This window comes from Carcharodon carcharias, chromosome 12 (genome assembly GCF_017639515.1).
Source record: "Carcharodon carcharias isolate sCarCar2 chromosome 12, sCarCar2.pri, whole genome shotgun sequence".
Classification (NCBI taxonomy): domain Eukaryota; kingdom Metazoa; phylum Chordata; class Chondrichthyes; order Lamniformes; family Lamnidae; genus Carcharodon; species Carcharodon carcharias.
The window spans coordinates 86,126,436-86,140,941 of record NC_054478.1 but is presented as its reverse complement, the minus strand read 5'-3'; the positions used below and the strand labels follow the sequence as shown (position 1 = coordinate 86,140,941).

At 39.9% G+C, this 14,506-nt stretch overlaps 1 protein-coding gene across 3 annotated transcripts in view; it reads right to left on the bottom strand.

Annotated features, from left to right (window-relative positions):
• Positions 1 to 14,506, bottom strand: part of osbpl6 (oxysterol binding protein-like 6) — a 172,007-nt gene that overhangs the window by 72,296 nt on the left and 85,205 nt on the right. For 2 of the 3 annotated variants that reach the window (XM_041201528.1, XM_041201530.1), the window contains exons 6-9: positions 12,088 to 12,258; positions 2,543 to 2,675; positions 2,347 to 2,450; positions 1,136 to 1,228 (exon numbers count right to left, since the gene is read on the bottom strand). In XM_041201528.1, coding sequence (XP_041057462.1) covers positions 1,136 to 1,228; positions 2,347 to 2,450; positions 2,543 to 2,675; positions 12,088 to 12,258 — 501 coding nt within the window. The remainder of the gene's footprint in view (positions 1 to 1,135; positions 1,229 to 2,346; positions 2,451 to 2,542; positions 2,676 to 12,087; positions 12,259 to 14,506) is intronic. The other variant, XM_041201531.1, reaches the window with a different exon arrangement.

The following is a 14,506-nucleotide window of genomic DNA, read 5'->3' as shown; positions in this document are numbered from 1 at the left end:
ACTATGATAGCTATCGTTAATTAATATACTTTTCTCAATGTACAGGGCTCCATTTGGAAGTTGCACACAACTTTGTCAGTGGTAATAAAACTGCCCAACTGTTCCATTAGAAACAAATGATTGGTTTAGTTGGTTACCAGTCATTAACAAAAAGTCTTTTAAGCCATAAAAATAAGAAATTATGCCAAAAATAATCAATATTTTTGAATAATTTAATAGGAAGTTTCTCTTCTCATTTTTGATCCATTCATTAATTTATTTTGTGATTTAAGAAGGAAGTAAGTCTGCCGGATATTTTGTGAAAATTGTGCCAGCTGACATTATAAATATTAGATCTGAATTATAAAGTAATGTTAAGTGTCAAATGCACATTTGTAAGAGAGCTTCAGAGACTATAAACTGAGATATTCAGAAAGTTAAATCTCTGATCCCTATCTACTATCTCATCAGTACTTAGCAGGCACCCTTCCCACCAAACTGTTAGAAATTGCATACGGACATAATGGGAAAAAACTTTTTGCTGTTTCGGTTTTAACCACAGAGAATAGCTTTTCACATACTGAACTATTCATGGACATGCCTGAAGGCTGTATTTTGCCCTTTGGTGTTTAAAAAAGGAATAATTCAGACATTTATGAATGTACTCAAAGGCTCCAACAGGTAACTTCACATCATGAATTTGTTTGATTCATTGCTTGTCATAGGGGAGGGAGTTAATTTTGACCATCAATAAAAATAAAAACAAGGGAGATATATAACAGGCCTTTGATGTAGTTTTACATTATAGGTTAAACTCAAAATTATCCCATGCAGTCTCATAATGCAATGCAGACATATGACATGCCATTACAGCAGATCACTATAAATCATTTAATCCTAATTCTGTATTGCAACTGGATGATGATTGAGTTATGTAATATGCTAAATTTATAAACTATCCAAGCTTTTCACTCTGGGATGTTCATGAGATAAACACAATTTCACAAAACGCGAAATTGCTTTTTGGGTTAGAATATACAAATTTATTTTACTATTACTGGAAATAGTGATAGCCTATGAAGATTGCAGAATAAAAGGCATTATTGTAACTGGTCTAGTCTAACAAGTGACAGCATTATAAAGTTGAACTGAGTACCTGAAGCTGCATTTTTCCATCTTTGCTGACACTTTTTGTTCTCCATCTTCTGGTGACACGCTTGTCTTTCTTTGTAATATCTATGCAATTAGCCTACATTATACAAATGGTTAAAGCCAAAGACAAACAGGCCGTTAAATTTACTAACAAGCACACACACACACAAACCAGGGCAATTTAGAAACTACATTTTTCTAGAGAAAATATGTAGAATCAGTTTGGCATGATGTTCCAAAACCACATGAAAACAAATGAATAATCAAGTATCTACTGGTTTCAATTTTTTTTTCCATGACCAGCTGTATTTATTTCTTAATAAACCCAAAATAATGATGTCACAAGCTGTTAATTCCCATCACACAAGTGCAGGGATGTAGCGAGATGTCGATAACTGGACCGACAGCTGCTGCTTGCTCAAAACTTGAATCACCCCTTCCCTAACCAAATAAATTATAGCAGGAAATGACTTGAAAGCTGCAATCTAATTTCAGCATCCTGATGAGTGTTGGTTTGCTCAAGCTTTGATTTATACTTCATGACGTCACCTCAATTCCCTCTTTAATTGCTGACATGATATCTTACTCCATATTTAGTATTCCAAGTTTAGCTTCTTCCTTGCAAAGCTGGCCAATTTGGTTCACACTAACTAGCCTTTTGAAAGCAAACTTGTACTGCTTGATTAAAATAATCAAGTATAAGCAATAAAATTTTGGCTAAGTTCTTAACCTCTTAAAATAGGGTAAATTGCTAAAGTGCATATGACGTGAGGAAGATAAATTTAGATTTATTTCCTTTCATCACCCAAGCGATGTCCACTAAAGCTATATAGAGCACAGAAACTGTAGGGGGCAACACTACTTTAAGGTTATTTTTCCTGTATATGTAACAGTCAGTAATCAGATAGCATTTCTAAAAAGCAATTAGAAACCTATTGCTGAAATATTCAAGTACCAGGAAGAATTTACATTTTTAATGGGAATGTCTAAGGCTGCATTTCAAATACACTAAAAATATATCATCTATGAGTTAATGGATTAATACAAGTGCATGTAAACATTAAGTTTTTAAAGCAGTATTAAAAGAAGCACTTCATCCCGAAGCTTCTATGAATTTCAAGGTTTCCTAAATTTTCAATTGTCAGGTTATATATACTCAAAATGCTTTGGTGTCACAAAATCAATATTAAAAGAAATATGGATATTATGCTATACCTGCATATCAGTGAAATTTGGAGCAGACTGTGTTCTTTGTAGGATCTCCAGATTTTGTAGAAGTTTGCTGAGTTCAACAAGGCTTGATTGGCAATGTGCAAGATCTATAGTGATCAGAAAGACAAGTGATATATCCTTATTATCATCTTTAGATCCAAGAACATAGGTTATTATTTAACTAGGTTTAACAAAGTACCTTTAGCACACTTGTTCATTTCCTCAGATTCCAACAACCATGCTGCAACTTTGGTTTGGCTGTTGCTGTAGGAAGCAGGTAGACTTGTACTGCATGGAATGGAGGTCTGCCATGTGAAATTGTTCTGCTGAGGCTAAGTGAATATAAAAAGAAAACAGAGATATTACATGAAACACAAAATAAATTCAAATTTTAGTCTACAGATCAATAAAATGAGGAGAACCACAAAACAATGGAGCCAAATGCAGTTGATCCTTTAGTGGATCTGATGTTTGCTGGAAGATGCAAATTCCTTCAAACCCAGTTCAAGATCATTGTTGCTCTCAAATTTGAGGTAGCTGAATATTTTTCAAACATTAGCTGGTCTGATTCATTTTCAAGTGGAGAAATGAAGTGCTTTGGGCAACCAATCTTATTGGGCAGGTGGATGTGATATTTTCCATGGTGTGGGACTCAGGACCACAATTGGAATTCAGGTGATCCCTCATCTTCCACTTGTGAAGCAGGTGGCTACATTGCCCAAGGCCCATGCAAATTAGCTGTCTACAGTCTTCAAGGGAGGTCAAATCCAAGGACCTCTGCTGTTGGGTCAGTGATGAGGTGCTGTTTCCTTATACTGCATGTGTTTCATGATCCCATCCAGAAGCTGGGTCAATACCAGCTGCATGAATGTCAGTTGTTGCTTCAGAGAATGGCCAATGCAATGTAAATTGGTTTTGCGGTCCATTTTTCTCATATTTGTGAATGGAAGGGTCAGAGTTAGAGTCATGGGTAATTTGCCTTCCCCAAAAGGCAACATTGAGGTTTTCCTGCTCACCCAAGAGGCATTGTTGTTTGTTGTAAAATGTTGGCTACGGTTCGGTAGATCTGAATAAGTCTTCGTAGTCATATGTAGATTAACTGTAAGTTTTTGTTGACTCTTAGAACTATATACAAATATACAGTAAAGGGTATAAACTAGGAGCTGTCTCAATGCTTGCTGGCACACACAGCTCTGACAAACACTAGATTGATGTTGGATGCGGGCCATGTGCTCTCCTGTATCACTGTGTGGGCAGTACTATACTCAGTCCCACATTAACCTTATATGTGCCAGACCCTTATACTACATTGTTCAGTTGGAACACCGACAGAGCTATCTTGCCCAGTTTTGGAAGCAGCATTCCAATAGGTCCAGGTCATTTGTGAACACCCTATTTGCTTCTTCTGGTATTGATGCCTGCAACTTCTATTCAGCTTTTGTTAGCTGCATTATCCCCTTAATTATACCATCTTGCTGCCCTAGCTTCACACAATATTTTCTACTAATTCTTTTTAGTATTGTTCCTTTGCTCCCTGATTACTCATCTGTTTTATTTTTATTCCACGTTCACTGCTAGTAAGTTTATATTATTTTCATCCATTTAAAAATATCTGTCTACAGGACATATGGGGAAGTAACACAAAATCCCCATTTTTGTTAAACACCTCAGCGTGTCTCACTTAAGTAGCTTCCGAGTGGTATTGTATGTAGTTGATATCAGAGGAATGATAGCATACAATTAAAACGATCTAGTATCACAAAAAAGTAAAAAGGTTATAAACATCAAAGGTTACAAGATCATTATGAAAATATGGGGCCTGAGCATTGAAAATTTCTTCAACCTACACTGCTGACTTTATTGGAACACAATCATGTGATGAGCACCAATATTTTCAACCATAAGACACTATATAGCGAAAAAAGTAACATGAGATTTCAAGGTCTCATTTCCATCTGTGGTAACATGTCACTTTAGTAAGAACAGGATTAATTTGACATCTGTGAAACATGCAGTTGCTCATACAATATTAGAATTTTTTCCTATAAATGACTAATAGTTTGGCACTGTACATTAATCAAACATTTAAGTAATTCATCCATCACTCCAGACATAAGTAAGGAGGCAGATGTGCCTGCTGACAATGAACCTGAACAGGTCAAATACATAGGTTGTTGTCTGTGATGTCACAAATGATCTCTTTCACAAACAAGCTCTTTCTTTGTAGAATGTGAACTGCGAAGGCTTTAAAAATGTCACTGAATGGCAATGAGAAACAGTATGTCTGCTGAATTCATAACACAAGGGCTGGTTCCTACTCTGTGCACGCGCAAATTCAGTCTGGTGGATGTCACACATTGGAGCACATAAGTGGAGATGCACACATGCAAATGCAAGACTTCCACCTTGTTGTCAGCAGTCACTCAGAAAGGGGAAATGTTGAGAATAACCTTTATTTCAATTAATGTACTTTAAAGTAATTAGAGCCTTCATTTGCTGTCCAGATTCTAGGGCCTGGATTTTCTTTCATGAGTCGGGTGCGCAGTATCTCGAGAATTCCTGGCTCCGCGAACTCGACTTTTAAAAACGGCTGCCTGGACATCAGATTTTTGGTCCGGAAAGGCAGGCTATATTGGAAGCTGAGGCAGGTGACTCCAGAAGTAGTGAGAAGGATGCCGGATAAGGAGATGGGTGGGTGAAAAGCCTGTCTCGGGGCTCCGACACTATGTCCAAAATTTTTTTAAAAAGAAACAAACATGAAATCTCCCTCCAACCCACACCCCTCACCCCTCAACTCCTTCACACTTCCCATGCCCCATCCATGCCAGCCAATGCTACCTCATGCCCTGTACCCCACCCCCATGGCCCATCACACCCTCCATGTCAAGCTATGCCACTGTACCCAGGCCCCCGATGGCCCTTCATACCCTCCATGCCACCTATGACCCTGTACCCAGCCCCCCATGGCCCCTCATGGCCAACCCATTCCAGTCACCTACCACCCTGTTCCTTACACCTACCATGCCAACTCACCCAATATTCACCATGTGCAGGCCTCAGGACTCTTGCAAAGATGAGATAAAATAAAGTTCTATGTCTATTACAGACTTCGCTATAGTGAAAAAAAGCTCCCATTCATAAAAACCCATTTACTAAATTTACATTCCTTCAACTATATAAAGCCTGATAACAACAAGAATGTAATTCATAGTCCTACTTCCAAGAGTCTATAACATTTGTAGCTGTCATTCAAACTGTGAAACTGCAGGCACCTTACTATGATAATGGATGCTTGTGAAATCAGTCATGCAGCAGTAGTCCAGTAATGGAAGCCCTCATGTAAACGTCAACAAACAGAGTGAAATAGCAAGCAATCTTTTTTTTTAAAACATGCCCAACAATTTTTCATAGATTTAAAGGGTAGGGCTTTTAAATGCCTTGACTGCTCCCTTTGACAGTGCTTTTGACAGGTCCTCTTGATACTTTTGACATGACCCCTCGACTGGTCTGTATGACACATTTGACAGGTCCTCTTGACAGTTTTAACAGTTGATTTTGACAGGTGTGTTGACAGTTCCAATGAGCTTGACAGTTAATACGTTTATGCATTTTCTTTTTTTAATACACATCTTTGTATACTTTAACAATTCTAAAGGACACCTGACCTTCCTCAAAGGGCACCTGACCTCCCCCAAAAAAGGACATCCTACCTCCCCGAAAGGTGCCTATATCCAAAGGGTTACCTTATCTATCCAAAGAGGTATCCAAATCAATCCACAAAGTTCAGACTTGTTCTTAACCAGGTCTAATCTGCACACTTAAGGTTTCACACTCCTGGGCTACCAAAATTGAACGAGTGGAGGCAGCTGACAATTCAATTCGCCAGCTGCCTCCTTGAAAAACGCATGCATGAAACATGAACTGCCCTTATTCCCACCTCTGTGAAACTGGGAACTGCTGTGTTCAGGGGTGGGATGTTCAGGCGCTTGCGCCATTTTCATGAGAGGCTCTCTGTCATGGCAAAAACTCAGGCCTCAGTATGATAAGTTAGGATTCAAAAACAAATGGTGACTCAGCTCTACCCAAATAAGTTTAATTATGTTTAGTAACGATGTGAGAACTCCTCCAAATAGTTTGCTTGCAAATATTTAGCAAATTGAACCACTTAGTAAGAGCAACCCTTGTTGAATGTCTAAGATTCTCCTAAGCAAATTTGCCGAACTGACAATGATATAGCATATAGCATACAATAAGCAACTCTTTGCTGGTGTACCTGCAGTGCTCCCATATAATGAGTAGTAACGGTGGAACATACACCTGACATTTGATTTTAATCTTCATCATGATTAAAATCTGTGAATAGGATTTTCCAAAATGCTTTACGTTATAATAGTGCTCACCTTGCTCATATGTGGGTTTGTGCTGGCAGTAATGGGATTTCATTTAAGGGTTTATCATATTGTTGGGATGAGGGTATTCCTGAATGGTAATCTATCAACCTGCTTCATGTGTATGAATGTAAACTCCCTGGGTTTTTATACTGTAGCCTGGCTTTCAGTACTTCAAACCCCTCTGCCACGGCCATTTCACTATCAGTCATTAGGCTGCTCTACTTCAGCAGAATGAATCAAGCAATGAGTTTTCACTCCCCATGGAACTTGAAATTCTAACCAGGGCAGTAATCCCAAGAACTATCCCACTGGGACCACTTCCACATCCGACATGGGCTCTCACTATCTCCTCAAAATGAAAAAAATGTTTTCGATCTTCTATTTACAAAAATGGGACATGGAAAGTGGGACAAATGTCGTCCATTCCTTCAATTTTTTTCCCCCAAAGGAGCATAGGGGTTAAATGAAACTCACTGACTCACAGCACACAACACTGACAGGTCCAAGAGATATTCCACTCTAAATTTAGAAGCTAGAGGAAAATCAAAACGCTCATCCTCCTTAAAAAGAGTCACACATTGGGCTGAATTTTACTATCCCTTTTGGGGCCAGGCTAGGAGGTTGAAAGGCTGGCAAAGTAGCATAGATAGCTGTCAGCATTGGTGCCAGATGTTTTCTCACTGCCATTTTGTCAATGGTGAGAAAGGTGACAGAAAAGCTGCCTGCTGGGAACCCAATTGAGGCGTAGCCACTTCAGTGGCCAATTAAGGTTCCCTTCCTGCCTCCACTGTTATTTTGCCAGCTCCAGGGCAGGGGGAACGGGTGGGTGTTTTCTTGCTACTATGTGGGGAGACTGCCAGGAGGCACTCCTCTGGGCACTCTTTGACCAATGCATGGGACCACCTGGCAATAGCCAGCCCACAGCAATGCACCATCTGCCCTCAGCAACCTCCCCTGCCCCACTGCAGAGGCTTGCCTGACTGGCACTGGCACCCCACAGCCCACTTAACTTGACTTTGAGGTTGCATGCCCATTGATGCATCCTCATCCTCCAGGTGCAATCCCAGCAACAGTAAGCACTAGCAGTGGAACTGAACTGCCGGCCCTCTGAACCAGCAGATTTAGGGAGCCATTTAATTGACTGCCCTCGGCAAAATGCGGACCCAGGTCCTGGGGTCACTCCCTGCTTTTGATTCTGGCGGCAGGACAGCCGCTGCCTCCACAGAATGCATAATTCAGAATTACACATTAATTCAGAATAGCTCCAACAGAACGTCTGGAAATATAATTAGACTCAAGTTCAATTTTTGTACTTTAGTGATCACGTGATTGACAAATGTGAATTTTATAATTACATATTATGCTCGATATTTTACTTAGCTTTCATTTGGCAAACACAGTCGTGCTGGTGTAAATCGATGTGAAGTGGATATGCATTACTTCACATGCAAATCCATTTTATCGGTTTTGTGTAAAATAATGTGTCAAGAGCAAATGGAATGAACATCTGACATTTAAAATGAATGTTTATAATAACCTATCATCACCAAATCAGTTACAATTGAGTTCTCTATTATTCAACAAGCTCTCTCAGTAAGTAACATATCAGGCATTCACAGGTTTTAGCCATAGCCTGTTCTGTGCTCGCAGATTGCAGCTGAGATGGCACTGGATCAAAAATCGAGCCCAGACTTCTGGGCTACAATTTCCTGGGGGGCCGGGCCTGCTCGCCGATGTGTAAAATGACACGGGATGATGTCGGGCAGAACTCCTGACGCCTCATTTTAATTTTCAGGTCGGCAGGGCCTCAGCAGAATCAGCTGCGTGCCCGCCGATCTGTCAATGGCCAATTGAGGACATTGACAAAGTAGTTAAAGTAATTAATGGACCTGCTCTCCAATCTTAAGGTTGGCGGGCAGGCTGGGAGCCTTGGCGGGCTTAAGAAAAAGCCTGAAACCCCATCCACAGGCAGGATGAGGTTTCATGTAGGTTTTAACATTTTTAATAAAATTGTCAATGAAAGTGATGGACGTGTCCCAACTTATGTGACAGTGTCACATGAAGGGACAGGTCAGGGAAATTTATTTATTCCATTTTAAAAATTTTTTCAGACAGGAGCCAATCTCCTTGAGGCAGCACTTAACCTCAGGGAGACGAGTGTGCTTTTTCACGCGCATGCACAAAAGAGCACTCTCTTGGCTCAGGGGATCACCCCTTGCCAGCACAGGGAGCACATAGCGCTTCCTTGCGGATGTCACGCTGCGCGGGCTTTAATTGGCCCACCCACCTAAAATGGCGGCGTGCCCCCAATCGGGGGCACCGATCGGAGACGCGCCTCTACGTGCCCGCTCCTTAACTTCCCCCCCAATGGCTCCTGATTTTGGACAATACTATGCTGGATGTGCAAGAGTGGATGGCGAATGAGTACAGGATCAGGCTCAGCATACAAATAACCTGTTATATTCAATGACATGATCCAAGCATTAATATTTGGGTCAATACCAAAGGGCAAGTGACACTTATGGAACAGTACAACAGCAGAATAAGAATAGAGGTGGAGGTAATCCCAAATAAGTCACAGGTCTGATGATTATAAAGACCCAAATAATGAAATTCCAGTTAATATATACTTGCTGTGTCATCATGTCTTAGCAGATTCTTTTCCATCCGAGATGGCTTAGAAAAGTTCCAGTAATAAATACACTTAATTTAATCTGTTGTGGCTCTATTGACAGATACAGAAAAAGGTCATTATTCCTCTGTATTAATCTGTACTTAAGGAAAGCTACATGACTATTCTGGTTGTGCAGCTGCAACCAAATGATTATTGTCTCCAGATATTCTCCTGTCTGATATTTCACACAAAATTTACATTCCTTCAAAAAAAAACTACATAAAACCAAAACTGCAAACGTTGCTCATAGTAAATTTAATTAAACTTGATAATAATGATTTATTCTATTTTCAAAACACGTAGAATAAAAACCTGAAATTTCAAACCTAAAGAATATTTTGATATCTAAATTTTGCCCATCAGTGGTGTGAAAATTTATTCTTAAAAAGCTCTATATGACTGTTGGTCTGGCATATTTTTCTACAAGTGTCACAGGCAGGTAAATTAGGAGTTCCCATTTACTGATTCCTGTAGACCAAGTATGCAGATTGCCATGCGGAAATATGATGTTGTGGCTATAACAGAGACCTGTCTGAAAATAGGACAGGACAGGGGATTAAATATTCCTCGATTCTAAGTGTTCAGGGAAGATAGGAAAGGAAGGGAAGGGGTGAGGGTGGCAGTATTGATTAAATAGAACTTTACAGTGCTGGAGAGAAAGGATGTCCCAGAGGGATCAAGGACAGAATCTATTTGGTTAGAGGTAAGAAACAAAAAAGGTGCAATTACATTGTTCAATGAATTCTATAGGCCATCAACTAGTGAGAAAGTTGTAGAGGAACAAATGTGCAAGGAACTTAGAGGTTCAAGAATTATAGAGTAATTATAATGGGAGACTTTAATTACCCAAATATAGGCTGGGATAGTAGTATTGTAAAGGGCAGAGAGGGGCAAGAGTTTCTAGAAAGTGATCAGAAGAATTTTATTCAGCAATATGTTGCCAGTTCAATGAGAAAGAAAACACGGCTAGACTTGGTTCTTGGGAACGAGGTGGGCCATGTGGATCCATTGTCAGTTGGGGAGCATTCAGGGGACAATGATCATTACCATAGCCAACCTAAATCTATTGATGAAAAGGACAAGGAACCATGCAGACTAAGAGTAATTAGGTGGGGTAAAGCCAACTACCATGGGGTAAGAATGGATCTGACCAAAATTGGAATCAAAGGTTGGCAGGCAAAGCTGTAACTGAACAATGGACTGCCTTTAAAGAAAAGATAGTTCAGCTACAGTCAAGGTATATTATCACCAAGGGGGAAGTTAGGCCAAACAAATACAGAGCTTCCTGGATGACAGAAGATGTAGGGATCAAGATGAAGAACCACCAGGCTGAATATAGAAGGTATCAAGGGAACTGGAAAAGCAAATAAGAAAGGCAAAGACAGAATATGAAAAGAGACTGACAGTTAACAAAGAAGGAAATCTAAAAGTCTTCTACAGGCATATAAATAATAAAAGGGTGGTAAAATGAGGAATGGGGCTGATTAGGGACCAAAAAAAGGGAATTATGCATGGAGGTAGGGGGCATGACTGAGGTATTAAATTAATATTTTGCATCTGTCTTTATCAAGGAAGAAGATGCTGCACAGGCATGGTGAAAGAGGAAGCAATTCAGGCACTTGAAGCATTTAAAATTGATAAGGAGGTTGTATTGGACAGGCAGTCCGTACTTAAAGCTGATATGACATCAGGGTCAAATGAGATGCATCCAAGCACACTGAGGGATCTGAGTGTGGAAATTGTGGAAGCACTACCCATAATTTTTCAGTCTTCCTTAGACTCAGGGATGGTGCTAGAGGACTGCAGAATTGCAAATGTTACAGCCTTGTCAAAAAAGGATGTAAAGGTCAGGTCAGCAACTACAGGCCAGTCAGTTTAACCTCAGTGGCAGAGAAACTTCTAGAAATGATAATTTATTTTGATAGAAAGAATACAGACAGACAATATAAAGTAGAGGGTACAATTCCAAAGAGGGTGAGAGAGCAGAGGGATCTGGGTGTTTCTGTGCATAAATAATTGAAGGTGGTAGGACAGGTTGAAAGAGCAGTTAATAAAGCTTACCGCATCCTGGGTTTATCAATAGGGGAATGGAGTACAAAAGCAAGGAATTATGTTAAACTGTTGTAGAATACTAGTTCAACCTCAACAGAAGTACTGCATCCAGTTCTGAGTAAGATGTGACGGCATTAGAGAGAGTGCAGAAAAGATTCACGAATGGTGCCATGGATGAGGAACTTTAGTAGGAGCCAGAGAACAGACACCCTATAGGTGGGAGTTAATGCTGTGGGGAACTTAAAAATAAGTATAATGTAAAATAGATTATGAAAATATAACAAAGTTTAAGTGTGCACTCAAGTAGAAATAGAAATTGTAAACTGGAATTTTATGACGGGTCATTCGGACTCAAAACTTTAACTGTGCTCCTCTCTGCAGATGCTGCCAGACCTGCTGAGTTTTTCCAGGTATTTTTGTTTTTGTTTAAGATTCACATGTTGGTGTTCATTCTGTCTTAAATGAACAAAAGGAAGGCATCTTGTGAACTTTAATATCAAAAGAAAATGCACAATAACAGATAGATCTATTAACTAAATTTGAATTGAGCTAATTGTTTTGTTTCACATCACCAGAAAATTCAAGCTTAAATATTACATGCTGTAAACATCAGTTACAATCACTCACCTTTACATCTAATACAGTGGCAGTTGGAGCTGGCGAAGAATCAGTTTTTGGTGATGTAGGGAAGACATGAAAGCTGGCATCCCTGGGTGATCTCACAATTTCATTTTGACGGTACAATCGATGATTACGCAATTTTGTTACCCAAGCATCAAATACTTCCTGAGATTTTACCTGTATACACAAAAAAGTGCTGATAATTTTTGTTTTAAAAATGTGCACATCGACAGGCTTTATTTTTGATAAGTAGCACTAAGGTGCAGCTTTATTAGAGTGTAGCGAGGCTGAGTGCTTAATTCTGCAAATTTGGCAGTGAAGGAATTTAGTGCAGTGAGGGAGGTGCTGCTATCTGGTCATTTTACAAAAAAAGGAGTGGTCCGAGAGAAGGAGCTGATGAGCTGCCATCCAAGCTTTAGATATGATGATGCATCAGGGAGGGAGAGAGTTAATTGGACATTTAGTTCCAGGAGGCAGTCACACCCCTTATGCTAGGTTCTTCAGATTTGGTCAGTGGTAAGGGACAAGAAAGTGTGACTGCAAGCGAGGCAGGTATGGCAACCCAGAAAGTAGCAACGAAGAAGCCTCTGCCCTTGCTATTGTCTTTACTATCGGAATCCCCTCCAACTGAGGAATTTATGGAATATAAAATCCAAACCCAAGGACATGTTTTGACCTTATGTTTTGAACCATAGGGCAGAACTTTTCATCCTGCAGGCAGGCACACGCCCAACCCGAATGGGAGTGCAATAGCATGCGATGACTTTGGGCGAGTGTACCGATGTCATTGCACAGTCTTGCAATCTTTCAATCAGCAGGCACGCACGAGAGGCGGCAGTGCCCCTGCTGACAATTATGAAGCCTATTAAGGTCCTTAAGCAATTAATAAAGTTGGACATTTTGCCACCTGCTCAGCCATTCGGCTAGCAGGTGGGCAAATAGGCCAGGCGGCCTTTGCATTTTTAACGAAAACTCATCCATGGGCAGGATGAGGTTTCCAACGCTTTCTAAAAAAATTTTCAACATCCTTTTTTAAATGTCCCTCTTTATCTGACTGAGTCACATGTGGGACATGTTTATCTCATATGTAAAATCTTTATTTTTCAGGTTAAAAATCTTCAGCTTCCTGAGGCAGCTCTGTGCCTTCAGGGAGTTTTCACTGAGCATTCCCCCGTGCATGCACACACTTCAACACTCACGCTTCTTCGAAGGGTCATGAGGACTCGAAACGTCAACTCTTCTCTTCTCTGCCGATGCTGCCAGACCTGCTGAGTTTTTCCAGGTAATTGTTTTTGTTTTGGATTTCCAGCATCCACAGTTTTTTGTTTTTATTTAGTAAAAGACAGTGGCTCATCAAAAGGATTTGGACATTGACTGATTGCTATCATGGGACAATAGTACCAGGAAAATGCATTGCCTGCCACTGGCTAATGCAATTAAGAGATTGATTAACCTATGCAATGGGACAAGAAATATGCCATCGATATAATACAATTAAGGAATTGCAATAGAACTAAGGCCAGCATGATACACATGGTACTGGAATCTTGCCATTGTAACTATGATTGTTTCCTCTCGAGAAGATGAATGTGTCATCCAAACCTTTATCAACCTCGTAGGCAGGTGCTGCCACTGTATTGCTTCCAAACAACAAGAGAATTGATTAAATGGTGCAAGAGCTGACCATATTCGTCTGGGCTATTTTTCCGCAGAATTAATGTATTGCTTCAACCAGCATGAGCTGATCTTTTTTGTCTGGACTACATGTGAAATAAACCAAGAGGTGTTAACTACTGGACATTGGAACGGCATGATCAACTGGAAATATATTTGATATGTCTGAATTGAATCATTATAAAAAGAGTATATCAGAATGTGGTTGCTGCAGACGGAAGAAGAGTCAGGACTAGTCATCTTGACTCGGGACCTACATTCAACACCAGACAGACCAGCCATGTTGGTGATTGTAAGTGTTTCAGCCAGATCGTGGTGATATTAGTCTGAGGGCTTTGTAAAGTTTTGGAACAAAGGTGTAGTGTTTTTTGTCTGTATTTTGTCAGATCTAAAGAAGTCATAGTGACTTCATTTTGGCTAAAAGGGGATATCAGTCATCTCACAGAAGGGTTCAACTGGGAGTTGAAGTGCTAATTTCATCTAGCCGCAGGAGGATTCGAACTGGGGTATTTGCGTCACTTTTGTAGAAGGTTTGTTTATTTTCTTTGAGCTTGTGGGCTGTCAGTCAAATTTCAATTGTATTGTATATAAAATAGTAATTCTGTACTATTTTGAGGGGGTTTTGTGTGTTATTTCAACTAATTGTAGTGGTATCTGTACTAGGGATAGTAGTGGGTACAATAAAACAACACATTTAGAGTTGAGCCAGACTGTCTGGATGTATTTTTGTTCTTTATAAATCCTGAAGTCC